The sequence below is a fragment of the Diadema setosum genome, chromosome 1, assembly GCF_964275005.1.
Source record: "Diadema setosum chromosome 1, eeDiaSeto1, whole genome shotgun sequence".
NCBI lineage: Eukaryota > Metazoa > Echinodermata > Echinoidea > Diadematoida > Diadematidae > Diadema > Diadema setosum.
Window position 1 is genome coordinate 31,561,829 of NC_092685.1, and position 24,343 is coordinate 31,586,171.

Genomic DNA, 24,343 nt, shown 5'->3' on the forward strand with positions numbered 1-24,343 from the left:
ATGGTTCAGACTACAATTTGCTTCATGATCTAGACATGGTGACAAAGAACCCTGTCAGTTTACCAACATGTATTTTTTTTTTTTTTTCATTTAGGTAGAACCAACATAGTTGGTCCTTGCCATAAGATTACAGCACAATACACTATCTACACACATTTCTTAGATAAGATACCACTTTGCACTTTTCTCATGGAGACTACGAGCCTGGCACCCAGTGGGGGAAAACGAGATCTCTCCCTACTTCTTGTCGATGACTTCGTTCTTCAGACACTGGGCAAGGGCTTTCCTCATCGCCATTTTCTTCTCGTCGACCTGAGCCTCCGGCTCCGGTTTGACATCCCCTGCAAGGGAGGAGAATGGAAGAGAACGTGTGGCAGACAAGGACACAGTCAACCTTTGTTCATCACACATATACACTTTATTTGTCTAGTTATCTTTTTTTTTTTTTTCCTTAAAGTACAATTCAATGCAGGGTGCATGCAGGAATTTTGAAAAAGGGGGGGCGCAACTAATATTTCTGGTGCCACTTCCGGGTTTCATTTCATTTTTTTTTCTTTTTATTTCTTTTGTTTTTAACGAAAAATAAAGGGGGGGGGCGTGCGCTGCTTGCACCCCCCTCTGGATCCATCACTGCAATTACTACATAAAACGATTACACAATCCTGCATTAATATACCATATGTCCCCCAAAAAATTACAACGGTACCCTCCGCAATGATAACTTTAAAAATAGTGAATCAATCCAAATACAATTTCAGGGCATGAAACTATATAACTCATTGCCCACATCTTACAGAAAACCCCATTCGATTTGCTTCAGTGGTCAAAGGGGAAATGAGGAATTTTGTAGAGCATGTCAGGAATCTCTTTCCTCCCAAGTTCTGTCTATTATGTTCACACATTAATATGCAGTTCCAAGAGCATCCAAGTGCTAAACTTGGAGGAATCAGACTCATGACATGCTTTACAAAAATCCACATTTCTCTGTGACCACTTAACCAAATTGAATTGAGTTTTCTGCAAAATAGAGCTAAAATGCTGTATTTCAAGACCCTGAAGTAGCATTAAAGGTAGGGAATCCCATTTGCATGGCTTAAATGAAGAGTTGTATAAACACAGTGGTATGTTGAAGAGAGTATCATTTTAGAAACTCCCATAAAGTATTGAAAGTGGAAGGTAACATTTAGTACATTTTTATTGACCGTTAGATTTTGAATTGAATTTTTTTCGGGGCTCACCGTAAATTCCAGTACATTACTAGGCTACCTTTGCAGACCCGTGCACTGCATGTGTGTCCATCATGTATATTTTGTGAAGAAAGTTCATCAAAACTTACAAACATTTCTATACATTTTTGCCACACACTCTATATGTTATTACATCAGCTCTTATACTTTTAGATTTGTGTTTATAGATAAACTAGAAATGTCGCTTTGGCGACTGGTATGCCTCCGCCATAATGCATGATTTTCCCAATAGGTCTAGATAGTACATGTGGACACTGTGTGATTACATTTTCACAAAATTGGTAAAATATTGGAATGACAAGTTTGTCACAAATGTGTTGAATGTTCACCTTCCTTGACGTAGGTTTAATTGGATGAATAGGAGAGCATGTATCTAGGGATTTAAGGACTTTAACTTGACTTTGACCCATTCATACATTTAGGCATTGAGTAATTTTCAAGGTACAGGTGTGGAGAAAAAGTGCAATTTCTGAATTGAATAGTAAATTGTTACCATTTTCATCTGGCCCTTGACCCTAAAATTCATAAGATAATTACTTTCAGGTAGAACATGCATAATATGTACTAAGTTTCAAGGTAACTTGAGCCACTTCCGAGATATGGAGGAAAAAGTTAGTTCAGCACTTTCACTTGATCTTTGACCTTTTGACCTTTGAGGCAAAAAGAGAAAAAAAAAAAAACTTTCCAGAGAATTTCTATTAGGTTACACACGCATACACCAAGTGTAAAAAAATAACCCTGCTGGCATTGCATAAATATGAGGGTAATAGTAAAATTTTGAAGTCTTGCACTTGACCTTTGACCCCTGACCTTTGACCCCATGAACCCTACATTCTCTAGATAATCACTTCCAGTCAGTACATGTATATACTATGTTCCATGAAGATACCTTGAACAATTTTCCAAGGTACGGAGAAAAAAAAAGAAGTTTTAATATTTTTACTTTACCTTTTGACCTTTGACCTTTGACCTCATGACTCAAACTTTCACCAGAGAATCTTAATTGGGTAATACATGTATACACTAAGTTTCAAGAAAATCTCTTCAGGCATTCAATAGATATGGTGGAAACAGTGAAATTTTATGTATTTGACCCTGACCTTTTGACCTTTGACCTTTGACCTCATGACCCAAACTTTCACCAGAGAATCTTAATTGGGTAATACATGTATACACTAAGTTTCAAGAAAATCTCTTCAGGCATTCACTAGATATGGTGGAAATAGTGAAATTTTATATATTTGACCTTGACCTTTTTGACCTTTGACCTTGAGCATGTGCACCCAAAAGTTGATAGGCACAACTTCACCCCCTAATACACATACATGCCAAGTTTCATTAGGATACCTCAACAGGTTTCGATAGTTACCTTGTCCACAAAATTCATTACGGACGGACGGAAGGACGGACGGACGGACAACCCGAAAACATAATGCCTCCAGCACCACTTCGTGGCGGAGGCATAAAAAAAATACAGAAGACTGCAACAAAAAGGCTTAAGTGTGGCTGACACACAAAACTACTGGGTAGTTGAGTTTTGTGCATTATTCAAATTGTAGATAACTGTTGACTTCCAAATTTCTAAGCAGTGGCCTAAACAAGTCCCCTGAGGTTCATATTTAATGTTTTGCTGCATTTTGGGAGTTCTGTAAAAGGTATCCCCTACCTTTAAGACGGTTTGATAATATTGGGTGTTATCAATGCGAAAATCTGATTGTAATTTTTGGGGGGACATACTGTACATACGCATGGAGGTCATTCATGTCGGGATCAGGATCATCCAGAGTAAATATTTTTCGCATATTGTACTGGACTCATAAAAAAAATTGTGAATTAGTAACACATACAGTTAATTAGTATATATGTGGTTGCAACCAATACCCCTTTACAGGTGAAAACATATGAAACTTGTACAAAAAAAAAAGAAAAGAAAAAAAAAATCCATTACTTTCTTATCTCGTGTGATGTCCTAGCTTGAGATATCTCAAATTTTGGACACATTTAATTCTCAACTCGAATGGAGGGTGGAATTGCAAAGGAAAGGCAACAAGTATGGATGAACCATGGATATAAACAAATGCACACACCTTGAATGGCTTGTCTGGCCACCCGAGACGACTTTGGTCTGGCGGTGGTCTGGCGCTTCTCGAACTCGTCCAAGCTGTTCTCCCGGGCACTCTTCTTACTGGCAATCAGCATGTCGCGCTGCTGCTTCAGATACTGCGCCCGCTTCTCAAGGTCGCTGGGATCCGCATTTGACAGATTCTGGTTGGAGGATGGGGGGGGGGGGGAGGGAGAAGGGTGGATAATAGGTAATAAGATGGATGAGATAGGAAAGTTTTGTAGTTTTCTTCATTTGTTTAGGTGTTGTTGTTTTTTTCTTTTCAAAATTTTAAACATATCAGGAATATGGTAAGCCATGTGTGCTGTGACTGAATTTATCATCTAATTAATAAAGTGTAACACACGTGTACATGTTGATATCTTCTCAGATATGAACCCGCAGACAGCAGCTTGGGTAAAGCATTACACAGTCAACAATAACAGAAAATATCCTTGTTTAAGTAAATGAGATTGTTTGAGTTTTTTTCTTCATTAACAAGAAGTTAGAAATACGAAGTGAGAAGCAGGACATGTCTGTAATATCCTGTATTCGGCATGCATGACTTACGCTAATGCGGGAATCCGATCGCCCGCTGCTCTCCGCTGCCTCTGCCTTGGCGCTAAGCAACCAGTTGGCTGCGGCCTCCTGGCCAGTGAGAGGTCTGGCAGACGAGGCACTGCTGGCGGTGCTGGTTGACGACGGTGTGGGGGACTTGGGTAGGCTGGCTAAAGATGATGACTTGCTGGCGGAAGCCTTCTTAATGGATGACAAGCATTAGGGGGACAAAACGGCCATTCAATGCTAGGACTTGTTAGCAGTTTGTTGGGCATCAAATATATCATACATGCACGGCTGCACACTAACTGTCTTTTCTACTGGCCCATCCTGTCCCTGTCAGACCAGTAGATACCAAGTTTTCCATTTTTACTGGTCTGAACCTTAAATTTACTGGTCCTTCACTTTCTGAAATTCTTGCATCATGTTAACTATCACTGATTAATCTGGTGCTTATTTATGTTGATGTTGGGCAATTTGACAATCAGTTGCAATAAAATATTTACTGTCTGGTCCTGATCTTTTTTTCAACTGGCCTTGACAATGTTAAATTTTATTTGCTGGTGATGTCTGACCAGTAAATTTGGAAATTCCCCAAAAGTTACTAGCCCGATAGTGATTTTTAACAGTCTGGGACCGTCGGACCAGTGCCAGTGTTAAGCACTAATATATGCCATGTAGCTGCCATGGCTACACCTATGCCATGATCAATCACGTTGAAGCATTGCACAGATTCTGCTTTTCACAGTACACTGCAAGTACATTGAGTCTTGGTGTCATGAAACTGACATTAAGGCTTCTTGGTTGCCTGACCTACATGTCTACTAAACTGTGCTTCTCAACTCATGGGCTGCAAAGCTCTCATACAAGATGGGTCAGGATATTGGCCAAAAATTATATAAAAAAGATTCTCATTGGATTGAACTGGGCATAAAAAAAAAACAAAAAAATATAGGAGCCCAAGCAGACCTCAGATTAAACAAGAGACCCGCGGGTCTAGCGCTCACCTGAGGATCGCAAGTTCACCTTTCACGCAGTCACTAATCTAAATTATTCACAGCTCTACCAAAATTTGATCGGGCATTCTCAAGTAGAAGATGAAACTGTACAATAAGGGCCCAAATTTTTTAAGATTCCTTAATTTGGGGGAATTGGGGGCCCCCTGGGGCCCTCTGAGTGGGGCATGGTGCCCATTTTTATAAATTGAGATCCTGACCCCCTAGGGATGCTACCTGCCAAGTTTGACGAAAATACATCATGAGGTTTTCAGGAAGAAGATGAAAATGTACATTTCAGGTCCCCATTTGGACCTTCCCAACCAACCCCCCCCCCCCCTGCCCCCAAGAGGGGCACCCCTTGATCTCCTATGAACAAACTTGAAAATACAGTCATTAATGTACTCACTCATAGTATTATCTTACCTCTATAACTTCTGATTCTAGAGAAGATTTTTAAGATTCCTTCATTTTGGGGGTTTGGGCCCCCCTGGGGGCCCCCTGGGTGGGGTATGGTACCCATTTTAAAAAATTGAGATCCTAACCCCCTAGGGATGCTACCTGCCAAGTTTGGTGAAAATGGGTCATGAGGTTCTCAAGAAGAAGATAAAAATGAACAATTTAGGCCCCATTAGGACCCCTCCTCACCCCCCCCCCCCCCCCCTGGGTCCCAAGGGGGGCACCCCTGATTCTGCCATGAACAAACTTGAAACTACAGTCATCAATGTACAAACTCATAGTATTAAATTAGCTCTATCACTTCTGGTTCTGGAGAAGAAGATTTTTACAGATTCCTTAATTTTGGGGCATTTGGGCCCCCTGGGGGCCCCCTGGGTGGGGCATGGTGCCCATTTTAACAAATTGAGTTCCTAACCCCCTAGGGATGCTACCTGCCAAGTTTGATGAAAATGGGTCATGGGGTTCTCAAGAAGAAGATGAGAATGTACAATTTAGGCCCCATTAGAACCCCTCCCCACCCCCCTCCCCTGGGTCCCAAGGGGGGCACCCCTGATTTTGCCATGAACAAATTTGAAACTACAGTCATCAATGTACTAACTCATAGAACTAACTTAGCTCTATCACTTCTGGTTCTAGAGAAGAAGATTTTTACAGATTCCTTAATTTTGGGGCATTTGGGCCCCCTGGGGGCCCCCTGGGTGGGGCATGGTACCCATTTTAACAAATTGAGTTCCTAACCCCCTAGGGATGCTACCTGCCAAGTTTGATGAAAATCGGTCTTGGGGTTTTCAAGAAGAAGATGAAAATGTAAAAAGTTTACGCACGACGCACGCCGGACGAAGGGCGATCGCAATAGCTCACTTGAGCCTTTGGCTCAGGTGAGCTAAAAAGGTTGAGAAGCGCAGTACTAAAACATCCCTAGCATCATATTCATGCTTACTACTCACACAGACTGTAATTGAAGTATTAGAGCATTTGTTAGAATATGGATGACAAGAACGTCTGAGAAAATTACGCTCATAGTTGGTCTTATACTCAATTGGATTTTCAGTTCAAACCATTTATATCAACCCATCTTCTTTCAAAGATGGAATGGCTGTAAACAACTGTTTACATTGATTTATACAGATTTATCGAAATGCAAGACTATCTTACCTCAGGTTTTGAAGACTTTGACTTTCCTGATGAACTGTCAGAAATGGCTAATTTCAGAGTCTGTGGATGAATAAAATTCAGCTACAACTAAACAAATTGTTGAGTATAATTCAGGCTACATTTTGCTTCCTTGATGAAGGCAGACTTCTCTTCTTTGAATTGTAGTATCTTTTATATATTCTTGTTTACATCATGAGCAGTTTGGAATGTGGCAAAAATGCAGACATACCCAAACTGATATCAGGATATGGTATCTGTGCCATTCAATATGCGGTGATTTTAGCAAATGTAAACTGCACATAATTCACAAATCTTGCAAAGAGTTAACACAATCATATCCCAACTTTACTTCGCTTTAATGACAGCTGTAAATAACCATAACAAAATTTGTAAATGTAAATGATTGAATCTCTTTCCATAGTGAGAATAGATAGAAGGTGTTCTTTTAAATGAATTGATGGTGCATGACTTTACTTCAAGACAGCAGGCTAACATGTGTTGCAAATTGGATCACTTTTACAACTCCTTTAAGTTGTATAAGGTCCTTGCATCACTTTGAAAAGTGACTACATGGAGGGCTGCTAACATTCCCCAATCAAAATCAGGACGATCCCAAAATCAGGACAATTCCAGAAAGAGCAATCAAGAAGATATTGTGCATTACATGCAAATCAATAGACGGCCAAAATAATGTCTGGTAGCTAAGACACAGAGGCTTTTGTATTTCATTGTCAGGACATGTTTTTGTTTTTAGATTCATAATTGGTTTGGATTAATATAAGCCAAGGAGAAATTAAGTAGATATGAGTTTTTTGTTTTTTCTATTGCAGTGCAATGAAGTATATGTATACAGCAGCTGCTATGATGTTATGTAAAGTGCTGTGAAACAACTTCTAGTTTGAAAGAGCACAATACAAACGACATTATTGTTTTGTACTGTATCCATTTCAGACTTGATAATAATGAAAACACAACAGGACTAGTATGTTTTAAAGTGAAAACATAGTTCTTGTATGGCTGCAGAACTGTTGATTCTGCATACCCTCTACTGAGCGGGGAGGGCACTTTCTGAATAAAAATGGGTAACCTGACTTTTATTATGTCACACATATGCGATGTCAAAATACTACAAGAAATATCTCAATATCTTGGCAAATTGTGTCTGCCAGACAAGTTTTTTGGTAGAGCTCTTTGATATATTGCTGGCAAATTTAAACTGGGGAAAGGTAAATTTATAGCCCGTAAGAGTACTATGTTTTACCATTAAAATGAATGTAAGTTAAACAACAGAAAACACACAAACACACACACACTTAGGTCCGAATTCACAAAGGTGGTACAAATTTAAACCATGGCTCATGCAAATTTCTTCCACTTAAATACGACTGACAGATTGCATACACCAACAGACGTCTAGTAACAAACGCACATCAATACGTACATGTCAAAGGTACGCCTATTTCACACCTATTTTGGACCATTGTCTAAATTTGTACCATGGTCTAAGTTAAAATCAGGTTTAAATAACCTTAGTGAATTTGGGCCTAGAGTGGAACTGATCCCTTGCCTTTTGTAAGACCTCTTCTTCCTTCTCTTTCTGCTTCTGAAGCTGCTGCACCTCCTTGCCCGTGGCCAGTGACTTGTCCATGGCAGGGTTCACATGACTGGTCTTCTTTTTGCTCTTTACCATCTGATCGTATTCTTCTTTGGATTTCCTTGAAAGGCGAGGGGGCAGGAGTGGAGCAATACCACAATAAAATCACAGAGAGATGAAGTCTTATGTGCATCGCTTGTCCACACCTGATTGCTTCGCTAGAACTTTTTTAGAGAGCAGTTGTTGCCCCATTTCACATTTTAAAATACACTTTTTGCATCACTGTACAAGATGCCATCACCACACTTAAAGGATAAGAAAACCTGGTATTAAATACTTTCATTTCACCAAGAGTTGGCATTTTGATATAAATATACAGCCATATCTATCCATCTTTGGATCCATCTATCTTTAGGATTAACACTGTACTGTTTTCCCCACCATGAGTATCCTACCACTATCATCACCCAAGTAGTTCCAGGCACCCATTTTTTTATAGTTCAGTCAAGAGACATAGCGGATAAAACTAGAAATATCACTTAAGGTGATTAATACCCCCGCCACGACAGTCTTACCCAAGGAATGATCTTTCCTTGATCTTCTGCCATTTAAATGCCGTTACCATGGCAACGCAGCTTCTGACACGTCTGAAAAATGTCTTGCACATCTTCCCACCAAGACTGTTGTGTGTGCCACATTTCATAAGCTTTTGTCAAAAACTGAGGAAGTAGTTCAATCCACAAGATCTTTCCTTGATCTTCCACCATTAATATGCCATTACCATGGCAACGCAGCTTCCGACATGTCCAAAAAATATGTCTTGCACATCTTCCCACCAAGACCAATGTGTGTGCCACATTTCATGAGCTTCAGTCGAATACAGAGGAAGTAGTTCAATCCACAAGATCTTTCCTTGATCTTCTGCCATTTATATGCCGTTACCATGGCAACGCAGCTTCCGACACGTCCGAAAAATATGTCTTCCACATCTTCCCACCAAGATCAACGTGTGTGCCACATTTCATAAGCTTTGGTCAAAAAACTGAGGAAGTAGTTAAATCCGCAAGATCTTTCCTTGATCTTCTGCCATTAATATGCCGTTACCATGGCAACGTACTTTCGGGTACTGTCAAAAAATGCGTCTTGCACATCTACAACCAAAGGCACACATCTGTACCAAGTTTCATGGAAATTGGGCAAAAACTGAGGAAGTAGTTTGCAACACAAAATTTTCCATCATTTTGGCTCATAATATGTGAGCTGTTACCATGGCAACATACTTTTTGTCACTGTCAAGAAATGTGTCATGCTGACCTATATACTAACACAAACATTCAATATGAATTCCATGAGAATTGGAAGAACACTGATGAAGCAGTTTTGCCATGAAGCATTTTGCCCTATATTTTACCAATAACATGCCGTTACCATGGCAACGCACTTTTTGCCACTGCGGAAATATGTGTCTTGCACATTAACATATTCAGATGAACATCTGTACCTAATTTCATAAAAATTGATCAAAAACTGTGGGAGGAATTCGCAACGCAAGATTTGTACCCATTTTTGCCCATAATATGCCGTTACCATGGCAACGTACTTTTGGGTACTGTCAAAAAATACGTCTTGCACATCTACAACCCAAGGCACACATCTGTGCCAAGTTTTATGGGAATCGGTTGAAAACTGAGGAAGTAGTTCGTGACGCAAGATTTGCAACGGACCGACCGCCCGACCGCCCGACCGTCCACTGATTCCTATATACTGTAAAAGTGGAAATTTTCGCGGTGTTGAAATTTTCGCGCATTTCGCGCAACCAGAAACTAGCGCGAAAATAAAAACACGCGAATATTTTTGCTTGCCATACGTTCCTGTGCGTGATGTCTTGATTCCGCGGAATTAAAAACATGCGAAACTCTTCTGACCCGGCCTAGCGCGAAAAATTAGTCGCGCGAAAATATTCACTTTTACAGTACCCCCTTCAAACTTCGTTTTGCGGGGGTATAACAACTCTTTCAAAATGTAGAATTCCCATCCAAGATATCATGCTGAAGGGTTCTGAGCTTTATCCCATAACCACAGGCTTTCACATGCATGTGAAAACAAAACAATTTAAAACTAGAAAAGCACTTGTAGAGTGCAGACCTCTGCCAAGCAGCTCATTACCACCCATCCATACATGCGTGTTGAAAATCGCCCAATTTCAGAATATAGAAGCCTTTTGTTTATGTCATCAGCTACCAGCTACGTGGCGCATCTCCCGAGCAGAGCACATGCTTTAGAGTGCGTGTGAAACCTCAAATACGTGCAGCTTCTACTCCCAAGTTCATTGACCCTATTTGCAAAATGATCAAAAATCCTTCAAAAATTCATAAAAATTCTCGCATCACTACTAATATTGAATCATTTGTTCCTTGTGTCATTATCAATTTTTCCTGCAAGTTTCTTTCAAAGCCATTTACATTTTTTTGAGTCATTTTGCAAACAGACAAACCAACACCAACGATCACTTAATCTCCTCCTTCCTCGGCAGAGGTAAAAAACAAAACAAAACAAAACAAAAATGAGAAGAAAAACCCACTGCATAACTTCCTGAAAGATGCGCTCCTCCTCATTGTCCACCATTGCCTTGGAGTGCTCTACCGGTGTCTCCTCCCCGGGCTTCAGGATGCTGGGGATCTGGCCACTCCTCTGCTGCAGCAGGGTCAGGGCCTGTAGCTCCAGCTCCACATTCTTCTGGGTCATCATGACCTTGAAGGTCTCAAAGTCCTGGGCCGCATACACCTGCTCCAGCACAGTCTGTTAGGGGGAGGGAGGGGGAGTGGGGGTTGGGTAGGAAGGGGAGTGGGAAGGGATTGGGAGGGGAGCGGGTGGGGAGTGGAAGGGGAGTGGGAGGAGAGTTGGAGGTGAGGGGAGTGGGAGGGGAGGGGAGGGGAAGGGAGGGGAAGGGAGGGGAGTGGGAGGGGAGGGGGAGTGGGAGAGGAGTTGAGGGGAGTTGGAGGTGAGGGGAGTGAGAGGGGAGTGGGAGGGGAGGAGGAATTGGGAGGGGAGTGGGAGGGGAGTGGGAGAGGAGGAGGAGTTGGGAGGGGAGTGGGAAAGGAGTGGGAAAGGAGGGGAGGGGAGGGGAGGAGGGGAGGGGAGGGGGAATGTACACATTATGGCTTACCACATTGAAAAGCACTAACAGCTTTCAAACAGAAGAAGCAAATATTGGTAGCCTTGATAGTATGCCACAAATTTGCAACCATTATACAAAAGCATAGTCATCGTCCTATCAAATGTAGTTCCTAAAAATTCTCTTCACACAGTGAGTCAGATATTTGCAAATTTTATTACAAATGTCTAAATGACATTTCACAAATACTAGTACACACAGTTTGAAAAAAGACAAATTGTCTCAATTATACATGTGCACATTTTGTACACTTGATGATTGGAATATCTAAATCTTGAAAAGAGTGTAATTTACGTTGAAATTTTACAGAAGCAAATTTCATTCACATACCTTCACAGACACAAATGGTACTCACATTTGAACCTAGAACTCATGTATCCCCAAATGTATGCTTCACCTCTTAGATCCTGTGAAGTCATGTTTATTATACATGAGAATTTCAGGCATATTGCACTGTAAGTGTTCAAAAAATCTTGGGTAATCCTATCAATGGCTTGAAAGGCTTCAATACTGTAAAATCAGAAGCATTCACAGCATGAAACTTTTGTGAATTGGAGCTGGTGGACTTTGTCGCAGCATGAAATATTCACAAACTGGCACTGGCCTTCAATGCTTTGCGTAGAAAAGAGCTTTCATGTGCATTTTACTTTCGCGAATCTTATCTCTTCGTAGAATTTGGGAAAGTGTCCAACATGTAAAAATTTCTGTTTTTACAGTAAAATGACACTTACAATTGTCGCTTGAGAATTTTTACTCTTGAATGCTTGGCAGACATCAAGGAATGCACGTTCGTTGATGCCAAGGTCCTCCAGAAAGCTCTCCAGTAGACTGTCCACCTGGTCCAAATTTAGTGGGGGAGGAAGAGCATGTTTAGTACCACGTACTTGCAGTTAGGGTTGCAAACAATCCTCAAAACAACATGGCAAAATTTCATCCAAATCAGATATGCAATAAGAAAATTATCATGACATTTGAAAGTTTCACATATCGTCATTAAATGGTGGTTGCAACGAATAAGGCATACCATTTGAGGTGATGATGTCATCAACTTGCAACTCTCCCATTGGTTTGTGTTTGATGACATCACAAAATTAGTGATTTCAGTCAAAATACTTGCAAGATTAGATGATCAACTAGGGTCTAACTCTTTGTATCTTGAAATCAATATGATCCAAGCAGATTTGAGAAGATGGTCATGCTATATAATTTTGACATGTCCCTTAGCAGTTAAAGATATAATCTGTTCAACTGCAGCAAATAAAATGCAACATTTAGGGTAATTCTTCTCCATGAAAATGATTTTGACATTTAAACACAAAATAAAATGCAAACAGCAAATAATATAAACAAACAGAAAGAACTCCAACTTCAGCTCCCTTTCTGTATCATTATTTTATTAAACTATAAGTTGAACATTTGTCCAGCACTATGACATGCAACATGAGTCAAACAAATTTTAATATCTTGGTTTGCATAAACTGGTTACACAAACACAAGTAGTACACGTCATGATGGAAGTCAGTGGTACATTAATGGCTTACCAGCATTTCATATTTCTTGTGAATTTCTTTGTAGGCATCAGTATTATCCTCTCCTGGATTGAAGACTGTAACATAAAATAAACACGTACATTGACACAAATACTTCAAACATGATTACATACATGATGTATGACACAGGCAATCTGGGGCAGCTTGTCAGCCGAAAACTCCTACCACATATCAGCAGAGAACCGTGGCATTTGTTTGTCTCTTGTTTGTTTTGTTTTTTGCTTTGTTTTCATGTGAATGGAAATACTGTATGTGGTATTGTGAATAAAGGCTCTTGATTAGAATTTAGAGAACAGAAGGTCTGGGCTGGGGTTTAAATCTTGCTTCGCCTTTTGACAATAATGACAATATGTTTAGCCCACAAAGGCCCCACTTGACACGGGTGTACACAAGTAAATTGGTTGACCAAAAGATTGGTCTAGCTGTATCTTGTCGTCGGGGATATGTTCCGCAGAGACTACGTCTGGCTTCACGGAATCCCCTCCTATTAATAGCTATGTAAAAATGATAAAAAACTCCTCCAGACAGACAGATTTTTCTGTCTGGTAAATGGGCATCTGGAAAAACAGTAGGGGAAAATAATGAAAGGGCCTATCATTATTTCATTTATCATAATTCAGAATTTATCTGAGTCTAAAAATACATTAAAGTTGTTAATGTTAAACAATGGTGCATCAACAACAATAAATCTGTTGGGGACGAGGCGAGGCCGAGGATAGGCATTTCTACTGTGACTGCAGGTAGTCTATGTACTAGTAGTTAGTGCCATGCCGAAAGTTATCCTTGTAATTTCACACCTACATGTAAGCATGTTTTTGTTTTTGTTTTTTTATGAAGTTAAAAAATATATTATAAGAAGCATAAATCCCACTGAAGGCCGGTAAGCTAAGGCCCCCTAGCTAAAGGGTAGGGTAGGTGTGATGCAATATTTAATGCGGCTATAGGCTATGCACTTTACTTTGCACTGTCCATTCCAATTGCAATTGCACGCAGTACACAATACAATGGCATACCAGCTACCGGTCTGTAAATGCAGACCTTATCACAGTGTTGCAATGTAACACCACCATGTCAATTCGAATGCAGAACTCTGTGAAATGTCGCATAATTACCGATGCAATTTTGTTCGATGTACGAGAGAATAGGCACCCTCCAAATTGGACTGTGCAAGAAACCGACAACGCCGTCCATTACCCATTCTTGGTCTGCCATGGTGCTTCAAAGAAGATGTTCCGAAGCCAGATACCACGAAATATTTCAACCACCAGCCGAACTCTAAGGACGCTTTGTAGTTGCTGTGCTAATGAATTGGTCATAGAAAGAGAGTATGGAATGCCATATGAGTAATCCTACTGCACAATAATGTACGGTGTATCAAGGAGGAAGCACTCTGGGAGAAATAGGAGGTGGAAAGAGAATCCCTGCTCTAATATACAACTCGTATTCAGAGCAGTAGCGGATCTACGGCCCCTTGAGCACTTTCTTTCTTTCTTTCTTTCTTTCTTTCTTTCTTTCTTTCTTTCTTTCTTTCTTTCTTTCTTTCTTTCTTTCTTTCTTTCTACAGGGGAAAACCCCTTTTGGTGTTTTGTTTGTTTTGTTCTGTTTTGTCTTGTTGTTTTTTTGCTTTGTTTTGTTTTTGTTTTTGTTCTTGTTTTTTTTTTTTTTTGGGGGGGGGGGAAGTGTTAAAATGCGCAAAATTAAAGTGAAGAATTAATTGAATGTACCAAATGAGATGCATTGCATGTGCTTTTGTAACAAGTAAAGTGCACACACACACACACACACACACACATTCACATCATTGCTTGAGATAATACCAAGACTTGTGTCAAAATATGGTTATAATATATTAAGTACAATTTTGAGATGGACAAATTTTCGAATATTCATCAAAAGTGTAAACCAGATTTGTCATTTCACTAACAACAACAACAAAAAAAAAGCAAAAAAAAAAAACTCTCAGGGGGATATCCCTTTCCAATCAATTCCCCTTCCCCTTAATAAATACAAAAAAAAAAAAAAACACTTTTTTGATTGACTATTTCCCAAATATTAAATTGAAAATTCTAGGGTCTATGTGACATCATTTAGTTTCAGTTCTAAAAATGCAAATGCTTCCTCGTATGGGAGCTATAGGGGATGGGTATGATCCCTTCCCACACCCCCATGGAACTGTTGAAAATGTTCAGGTAAATGTATCGTTTTGCCTCCCCACAATAATTCCCAAGATTTTCTTTTCTATCGAAAATTTATCTCACCAAAATTGTGCACCAGAACGCTGAAATTCAACTTTCTGATAATGCAAAATTTCCCCAGTTTGGATACAATCACCCTCGGTCCCTTTCCATAGACTTACCCAAACTGACAAACTTCAAAAAAAAAAAAAAAAAAATGAGTAATACAACCCTCGCGTGGGAAAAGGAGCCTAATGTGTATACTTTTATGGCAGTAAACAGAATTCAGGAGGGGGAGGAGGAACTCAGCGACAGAACGAGGGGAGGATGTGGGACAGCCTCAGGGTATGATACTCCTGCCACAAGGGAGCTTAACATTTTAGAATTAGAATTCAACGATTTGGTGCCACCTTTTGTAGAAAATGTGCACAATTTTCAATAAAAAAAAAATGTAAACGACTAAATCATGATTTGTCACTACTTGGTCTTTTCACTGTGTACTATACGTTCATGGAGGTGGACCGAAAGAGCTCCGGCACGATCGAAGAAGCTTTTGGATTTTTAGAATAAAAATTCAGCGATTTTGTTACACTATGGGTAAATATTCGCAAATATTACCATGAAAAAAAAAGTAAGAATACTATTAAAGTGACATTGTAAATGGCTATATCGTAGTATCTGTCAGATCTTGATCCGTGTGCGCGTCTTCACTGTCTAAGTTCAGTGGTCCGAAGGGGAGGGTCACGAGCGCGCTTTTGCATATTTTAATTTAGAATTAAGATTTGTTTTTTTTTTTTATTCATAATCTGTTTGGTACACACTTTTGATGGAATATTTGCAAATTTTCAATAAAAAATGTGTACTCTTGCAAGTTCGCAGATACAAAAAGAATGCTAACAAAATAGAAATATATAAGAACACTGAATGTTAAAAATCGATGGGGACGATCCACTCCCCCCCCCCCCCCCAAAAAAAAAAAAAAAAAAATCCGCGGATTTGCGATCTCCGCCCATGACCAGATTCGTTATTTCAATAATTAAAAAAAAAAATGCCTCAGTTCCCTCATGTTGGACGGGAATATTCCCTCCCAATAAACAGACTTCCCCTTCATAGATGGTTGGGGGGGGGGGGATACTCCCACACAATAATTCTTCCGAATGTTCCACTCAATAATGATCAGATGATATCATTTTGTTGGGTGGACAACTATACATGTGCATTGTGAAATATAAAGTAATAAAGTATGAAAAACAAATTATCATAAATGCTTCAAGTTGAAGTCTTTCGAACAGAGAATAACGTGAATAACCAGCACAATGATGAAATTCTTCGTCGTCACAGCCTGTACTACACATAATAATAATGATTATGTCTTAGATAGCACATGATGTTAGTAAAGGGTGGAAATACGAGTACAGGCAGAACTTACAGTTCTCTGGTAGAGAACATTCCACAATCGAGGCAGGTGATTCAGAGGTTAAGAAGAGTCTGGCTGCTCCTAGCGAGTGTGTGGCGTGGAGTGTCTGCTTAGGCGAGGGGTGCAAGCTCGTCTTTGTTTCACCTATCATGAGGGACCAGGCCTATAACGGCATAAAACATACAGGTCAGTGACCACTTCTAGATTAAGAAGATAAACCATTGTCTTAGTTTCGCTTATGACCATCAGGCCTATAATAATGCCCCAATACATACAGGTCAATGACCACTAAGTCTTTTTTTTTAAGGATATAAACTAGTCTTAGTTTCGCTTATGACCATCAGGTCTATAATGTCATAAAACATACAGGTCAATGACCACTTTGGGATGAAGGAGGCAAGTCGGTCTTTGTTTCACTTAATATGTCCGTGAGAGACCAGGCCTAATGCAATAAAGTACAAATACATGTGAATCATGTGGGTCGGTACTGTTTTTGTGTATAAGCTTGATGAGTGCTGTAAAACCTTCCTTTTTGATTTGATTTGATTTGATTTTCATTCGATTTATTTCTGCTTTCTATCGAATACAAATTGAATACAAATTTCAAAAGCACAAAGACAGAGAATAACAATTGCAGTGATATAAAACGATAGTATCAGTACACTAAAAGATACACATAAGCAATTGCATTGAGCAATACCATACACAGAAACATAGAATGAAATATACTGTATTTTTCAGTAAATAACAGAGATAATTGAATGCAGGAGACCGCCATCGTGAGCGATGAAGCTTGAAATGGATGGGGCCTTATACCTTTATACCTTTTATACATTTTCTCTCCTTCACTGTACTATGGTCAAATCAACGCGCTTGTACTTCACAGGATGAACCTGTGATGTTCTACCCAATTTGACAGACTCTTGACTCCTCACTCTTTAATTGCTTCCTGCCTATGCTCCTATACATTGTATTGATAATAACAGTGACGTATAAAGGTCGAATATACATGTACTAACTTATACAGCAAACTAGTATACTGAAATACGGGCAATATGTCAATTTAACATAGAGATATAAATGCACCGTGGCTTATCTGACAATCAAAATTACCCAATATTATATGTGTGTGATGTATATATATATATATATATATATATATATATATGAAAGTTCTGCGTCGGTGTGTAATGAATAGATATCAAGAGTAAAAACAGTTGTATAGACACCACAGGAGCCAAAAAAAATTTAATTGTAATTTTTTTTGGGCTCCTGCGGTGTTTTAACGACTGTTTTTACTCTTGATATGTGGTTGGCAAACTGATGAGAAATCGTTAGCAATAGTAATCACTGTCCTCCCGTAGTTATAAGCACCATTTTAATAGACAACAAAATTGCCCAAATATTACTCCTCTTGTAAGTTTGGAGCGGACATTTTGGTGCTCGTTATAACAGTCATCTCGGATTTTTAGGCTGCGATGATTTAAAACATAATTATTGTCGGTGATGTCCGTCAAGGAGACGTCACGCAGATTATATTGTATTTCGGACACGTTATATCGGACTGCAGTTCATATTCTCAGCTAGAATTTTCCCCATTTCCTAATAGGGATATGAATATCTTGATTGCAAAGTAAGCTTGCCTGCGTTAACTTCAGGGGGGCATTTCATGAAGGAACTTGTCGGATGAAATATCTGACAAGTCAGTTATATCCGACAAGTTCAGAGAAATTCTTTAGTCTGATTGGCTGATTTCTCTGAACTTGTCGGATATAACTGACTTGTCAGATATTTTATCCGACAGGTTCCTTCATGAGAATATGAACTGCAGTCCGATATAACGTGTCAGTTGACATTGGTTTCTTTGACTTTGTGTACGTATTTTTTGAGAGTCCCATACCCTACAAGCTTTGCTTTTTAAGTGGGACCCTCCATTTCCATATTAGGTATATACCTCAGAAACGAAATTCTGTTGTTACTCGTGACCACTTGTACGTTTTCCTTGAAATTGTTATAAATTTGTTCTGAAAATGTATTGTATATATATTTTTTCTGTTGATTCAATGGAAATGGAAATAAAATTGAATTGAATGAAATGCCCCCCTGTACTAATCTCCAGTATGATGTTTTAATTCTGAGATTACAACAGACCGCGCGTTTCTGGAAAAATATCTGAGCTATTCATAAGGCGAGCTAAGATTAGTGTTTTTATGATCCAAGCATCCATGAGCAGAACCAGAATCGCCTAAAAGGCGTGACAAAAAAAAAAAATCATCCTACCGGAAATCATCTGCTTAAATGAATAGGTTTCAAGCCTAAGGAAGACATACCACGATCTACAAGTGATAATACTTATCATGAGTGATCTGTTTTCTTTATCGGTTCCCGTTACATATTTCACAATGTAGACTATAAATGAAGGGCAGAAGTATACGTTTTTGGAAATTGCATTTTGTTTTGTCTTTATTGACATTAATGTATTCCTATAATTTCCTGTGTATGAGAATATGTGTCGATTCTTTCATTCATTCATTCTTATCAACTAATCCGTTCCTTCGTCTATACCTCCTTAAATCTACATATTCTTTGATATAATTATATGATTTATATATAGAGAGTATCCCCAGTGCATGCATGTTATAACTATAGGTCTAACAATGACAATTTTATTTCATTTCCATATTTCTATATCCAAATAATACAAAATAATTCCATAGCATAATCGATTCGTGAAAACAGGTGAAAAGGTGAAATGTCATGAAGCACCGATACAAATGCAAACAATGTCTTTAACAATGCGATGATCTGTTAACAAGAACCTATAGCTAACACAAAATATTCCGTCCATCCTTTCTGATGTGATTGTACAGTGCTGAAAGTACTTTCCGAGCTGCGTGCGTCAAGGGACTTAGAAAAGAAAGTAGCGCAAAAAATATTGTCATCCATTTTTACACTTGAAATAAGTTTATTATTATATAAATCATATAAATCCTTGTAATACCAGCTAAAGAATTAATGTGTGATAATCACCCTGAGCGCTTGCAAATGCAGCAAAATATCATCCACACATCTCTCTGCACTCTGTTCCTGATTATTTCAAGATTAATGGTATCAATCTAAACCAGGTCGAAGTTGCTCGGACTTTATATTGATAGTGACATATCCTGGAAAACCCACATTAACTATTGTAGTATTTAAGTAAAATTTTGTCCAGAAACATAGGAAATTTAAACAAGCTGAAAGATTATTTTCCCACACACATATATATACTATAAATTATATACTCAACAATGATTTCGCCTTACCTCAACTATGGAATTCCAGCATGGGGTAATTCGTCAAAATTTTTGCTTGATTCGCTTTTCCTTCTTCAATAACGCGCGCTAACAGAATAGTCAATAACTCCGGATATTTATCTCATACAAATGAAATTTTTCATAAGAATAAAATCTTGAAATTGACTGATTTGTTCGATTATAATCTAGGCATTTTCGTGTATAAATATTCCATGAATGGTCCTCCTGATATTTTTCTTCACATGTTCAAAAGAAACCACTCAGTTTACAATTATCCCACCCGCCCACGAGACGTTTATCACCTTCCGCGTACTCGCACAATTTTCGAGAAGAAACAATAATGTATAGTATATGCGGGGCGAAATACTGGCACGATCTCTCCCCCCCCCCCCCCCCCATAGCTCATAGGTTGTTTATCACTATCATCCTTTAAATGCAAATTAAGACAGTACTAATTGAATAACTACATCAATTAAGCTCATTGAAATTCTTTTCTATATTGTTTAGGTCTATCCCGCTGTTCGGTACTGTATGGTTGTTGTCATGTTCAATCAGACTTGAGCCCAGCTGTTTGCGCTCTCAATTTCTGCCTCAATTTCTGTTCATAGTAATATTCCTTCTCTAAAGACATTGGGGGTTGGTAACAGCTGGTATTTTTATTCTCACTGCACTGCAACTGGTTGTTAAATTGATGATTTTTTTTTCTTGATTTGCAGGTGTACGTTTTCCCTTCTCAATACTTCCCTGTCTCTTCTGAAGACACGACATCTATAATTTTCTAACTATTGTCTATAACCTTACCGTTGTCATTATACATTGACTCATATTGTTATTATTGCCAGAATGACAACGGTCCATCCGCTTGCAGCATGAGGCTTATCCGACCCCCAAACCTACATTAGAGTAGAATTTGCTATATCCCTGAATATTTGTATTTTTTTTTTTTTTGGTATTTTCTTCTTCTTTTTTCTATGTTTCGGTCATTTGTTGTACCCGTGCTCCTCATCTCTACGCTCGATTTTAATTGGGACCTACGCTCGACAAGCTTGCTTCTAAGTAGGTTCCATCATAAATTATTTCTTCAATGTTCATTCTCAGATTCCAACTTTCATAGATCGACCACTGTGTTCTATAATTATGTTTGCAATAATTAGCTGGATATCATGTATTATTTTTTAGTTTTGTTATATTTGATGTATGTTTTCATCTAGAAATATGAAAATAAATTTAAATTGAATTTATTCGCTTTCTTTTTGTCTTTCATATACTGACCACAGAATATCATTATATCAATTAAAAAATGTATTAAAGAGAAGACAATAGGAATTATCTGTTGTGAATAAAAAGATGAAGGGGAGTTGCATTTGTATATCACTAATAATAAGAAATATAATAAAGGCTGAAATTTGCAATAGAATGGAGATATTTGTTTATTTTGTTGACTTATTCCTATTTTTCATCTCTATTCGATTCAATTCGTTTCGTTTTGTTTTATTTCATTTCCAACACAAGATTACATTTGAACACACATATACAAATGATACAACAATGCAATGAAAAACAAACTATGAACAATCAATAGTAATTTTGTAATTTTAACAATGTTTAAGACAAGTACAGAAAAATGGTTGGAAATGGAAAGGAATACTATATAGATAGCACAGCCTGTAGGTTGCAGTTCCCTCATAAAAAAAAACAACAAAAAAACAAACCAAACAAACAAACTGTACACTGTAAAAACATCGGTGTTAGATTTAACACCATGGGTGTTAAATCTAACACCGATCAAACTTCAATCGAGGACCACACCCACAGGTGTAGAAAATGTATTGTGACGGTGTTAAAAAGTGTTCGCCTTCGTGGTGTTAATTTGACACTGTGGCTGGTGATATTTTTGACACTGCGCTGGAGTTAATTCAATAATGACACCGCATGGTGTTGATTTGATATTGGTGGTGTTAATTTCAATGGCATAACACCCGTCCAGCTTCAGTAGGGGACCACACCAACTGGTGTTACTGTGGTGTAAATGTATTTACATATTTTTTTTTTAAAATCAAGTACTTTATCGGAAAATTCTTTATCGTCTTGTTGAAGTTCAAAATTAACAAGAAGTGCAGTAACTAAGAAACTATTCAAAAAACAAGTTTAAATTTTGAAATGACACCCGGAGGTGTTAATCTAACACCATGAATGAGCACCGGAAATTTAACACCAGCTCGGTGTTTCATATTTAACACCGGACTTTTTGTATTGTAGTTGCAAAACGGATAAAACGAGACAAATAAAGTAAAGGGAAGACAGAGACGTAGTACATACAAACACATTACAAACACGAGACACCTCTCGTGTAAAGAGGGAAAGAGGAAAGAAAGCGTGGAATGAATGACAGGAGACTATACTGCATGTCATAGTGGACAGAGTAAAACGAGGGAAAGAGGGAGATGATGGGTAAAAACTAGGGCACGTGAGCTCCTCAAAATAAAGCGAAACGCACCCTCACTTTGTCTTGTGAGGGTGCGTTTCGGAGGGGTTTGGTATGTCTCCCTCTTACGTCAGGTTTGTAAAGGGATCATAATCGGGAGCTCTATGTTTTATGTCGGGATTGAGGACACCCCTACTCAAAGGGCCAGACTGGACTAGTTCCGAGTCGGCCTGTACTCGTTTGTACCAGGGAGGCGGAAATTCTTTCCGCACCTGCATGTTTCAACTATCCTGGAACTATTTTGTTTATCATGAATTTTACACGTTTTCGTTTAGAAAAATAGCAAAATAAAATGAACTTCTTAACCTTAAGTCATATTCATGCAGAATGACGTTCCATGAAGAAAACCATTCGGCCTACCATTAGTTCAATTCGTTTATTTTGAGTGAATAATGTTGAGTGTACGTTGAGAGCATGTGCTCGTGTTTTGTTTTGTTTTTTTTTGGGGGGGGGGTGGGGTGACATTTACTATTTTTTACAAGCTCCCTTGATTAAAAATTGGCATATAAAAAAAGAGAACATGAGTTGCACTAAAGATCGTAGTCAAAGTACTAGTATTCCTTCATGACTTGAAATCTTACATCAAAATACAACACCACAATGGCAATATAACAATGTGAATATAACAAGTTGTTTGTGCATGCATGTATGTATTGTGTCATGTGTGTGTGTGTGGGGGGGGGGAGGGGTATGATTTACCTTTATTAGTAAAAAAAAAAAGTGTTTGTATTTTCGGTTTCTTCTGTAATCATTCATCCCTGTGTTACTCATATCGATACGAATTAAAGAGTAATGCGATTGATGAGTTTAATATCAAGATAGGCTAGGCATGCAGAGCCACTGAATTGAGCTTGTGCACTGCCTACATAAATCAATAAGCCTTCGTAGGCTCATTATTACCATTAAGGTAATGTCCAGAATATCCGGCACATTCTAAGCTGTCTGGCTAACACAAGTACATGGTGATATGCTATTATGATATTCTACACTCAAACAATGACAAATGTGTTCATAATCACTGATTAAAGTCCAATATTTGAATGAATCGTTACCTGTCCTCTTCACTTACAACTTCAAGACAAAATCAATTTACCACAACGGTACGTTTAGTTGGCCATGGGCATTCTCAGTTTTGTTGTTATCGCTCGCTAAGGAAAGGTAGTGTAGGTACAAGGATATGTCTCTTTGTCAATTGCTTTCTGTCATTCAGAATATTGAGTATCAGTGATTTTGTTTGTGAGAAGGATCCGAGAGTTTTGTTGACTTTGATCGATCCGAAACAACCTGTTGCGCACAAAAATCATTGTTGGTGAACGATTGATGTTCGATGTCTTCACAACAATTTATGCAAATTTACCAGCTGTGATTGGCCAGTGCTTTGACTAATGCGTATGGAACTTTGAAAGACCCCTTGAAAGCCCCGTATTCCCTGTGTGTACGTCACTGTACGTTTTGTGTGTGTTCGAACAGTAGAGTCCCCCTCCTAGCTCGTGTGAGATGTGCCCATGGCCCTTCATTCGCAGTTCGGATTGTATACAAAATTTTGAATGTGTTCGCCGAATGGTGGCGAGCATGCTTGCGTCGCGACGGTGAGTCATCTTTGCCGGATATTTCTCTGACTTGCTCACCGTTCTGGGGGATTTCAGCGGTGACTTCTCGTTAAATTACAGCCAAGCCCTTCATCAGATCACCACCTCGCTCCTTACATGTGTGCTAGTAGCGACATATTTCGGAATTTAGAGGATTTACACTACCGTTTGTCGCACGCTACCAGACGTTTCTCCATCGGTCCGGCTCAGCTAAGTGTATTCTTCAGTCGTTTTCGGCCGTGTCTGGCCCGATCAAGACGGACGGAGGGAGCTAGCTAGCGATTGTGCATCAACTGGCAAGACATCCGTCCTACCGTCATGGCGATCTGATGCAGATGCTGACAAGCCCTTCTTGATTATTAAGTGGGATAATTTTTCATATAAGCCAGGATATATTGGCTTATGGTTGCTGCACGCTGGACAACGGTCGGTCTTCGTCTTCTTCAGTTTTCCGTTCTCCTGCAGTAAAATACACGTGACGATGTACTGATTGTTATTTTCACACAAGTGAATCTCTCCAGAGCCCCACCACTGGCACCACTGCCACC

At 38.9% G+C, this 24,343-nt stretch overlaps 1 protein-coding gene across 1 annotated transcript; it reads right to left on the reverse strand.

Annotated features, from left to right (window-relative positions):
* LOC140229775 (cilia- and flagella-associated protein 36-like) lies at positions 1–24,258 on the reverse strand. Its single transcript, XM_072310012.1, has 10 exons — positions 23,961–24,258; positions 13,947–14,134; positions 12,826–12,890; positions 12,016–12,120; positions 10,691–10,908; positions 8,083–8,230; positions 6,508–6,575; positions 3,919–4,072; positions 3,335–3,512; positions 1–341 (listed from the first exon to the last, which is right to left on the reverse strand). Exons 2-10 carry the CDS (start codon positions 14,044–14,046, stop codon positions 238–240), a joined length of 1,140 nt encoding a protein of 379 aa, XP_072166113.1. The 5' UTR covers positions 14,047–14,134; positions 23,961–24,258; the 3' UTR covers positions 1–237.
* Positions 24,259–24,343: the final 85 nt, after the last annotated feature.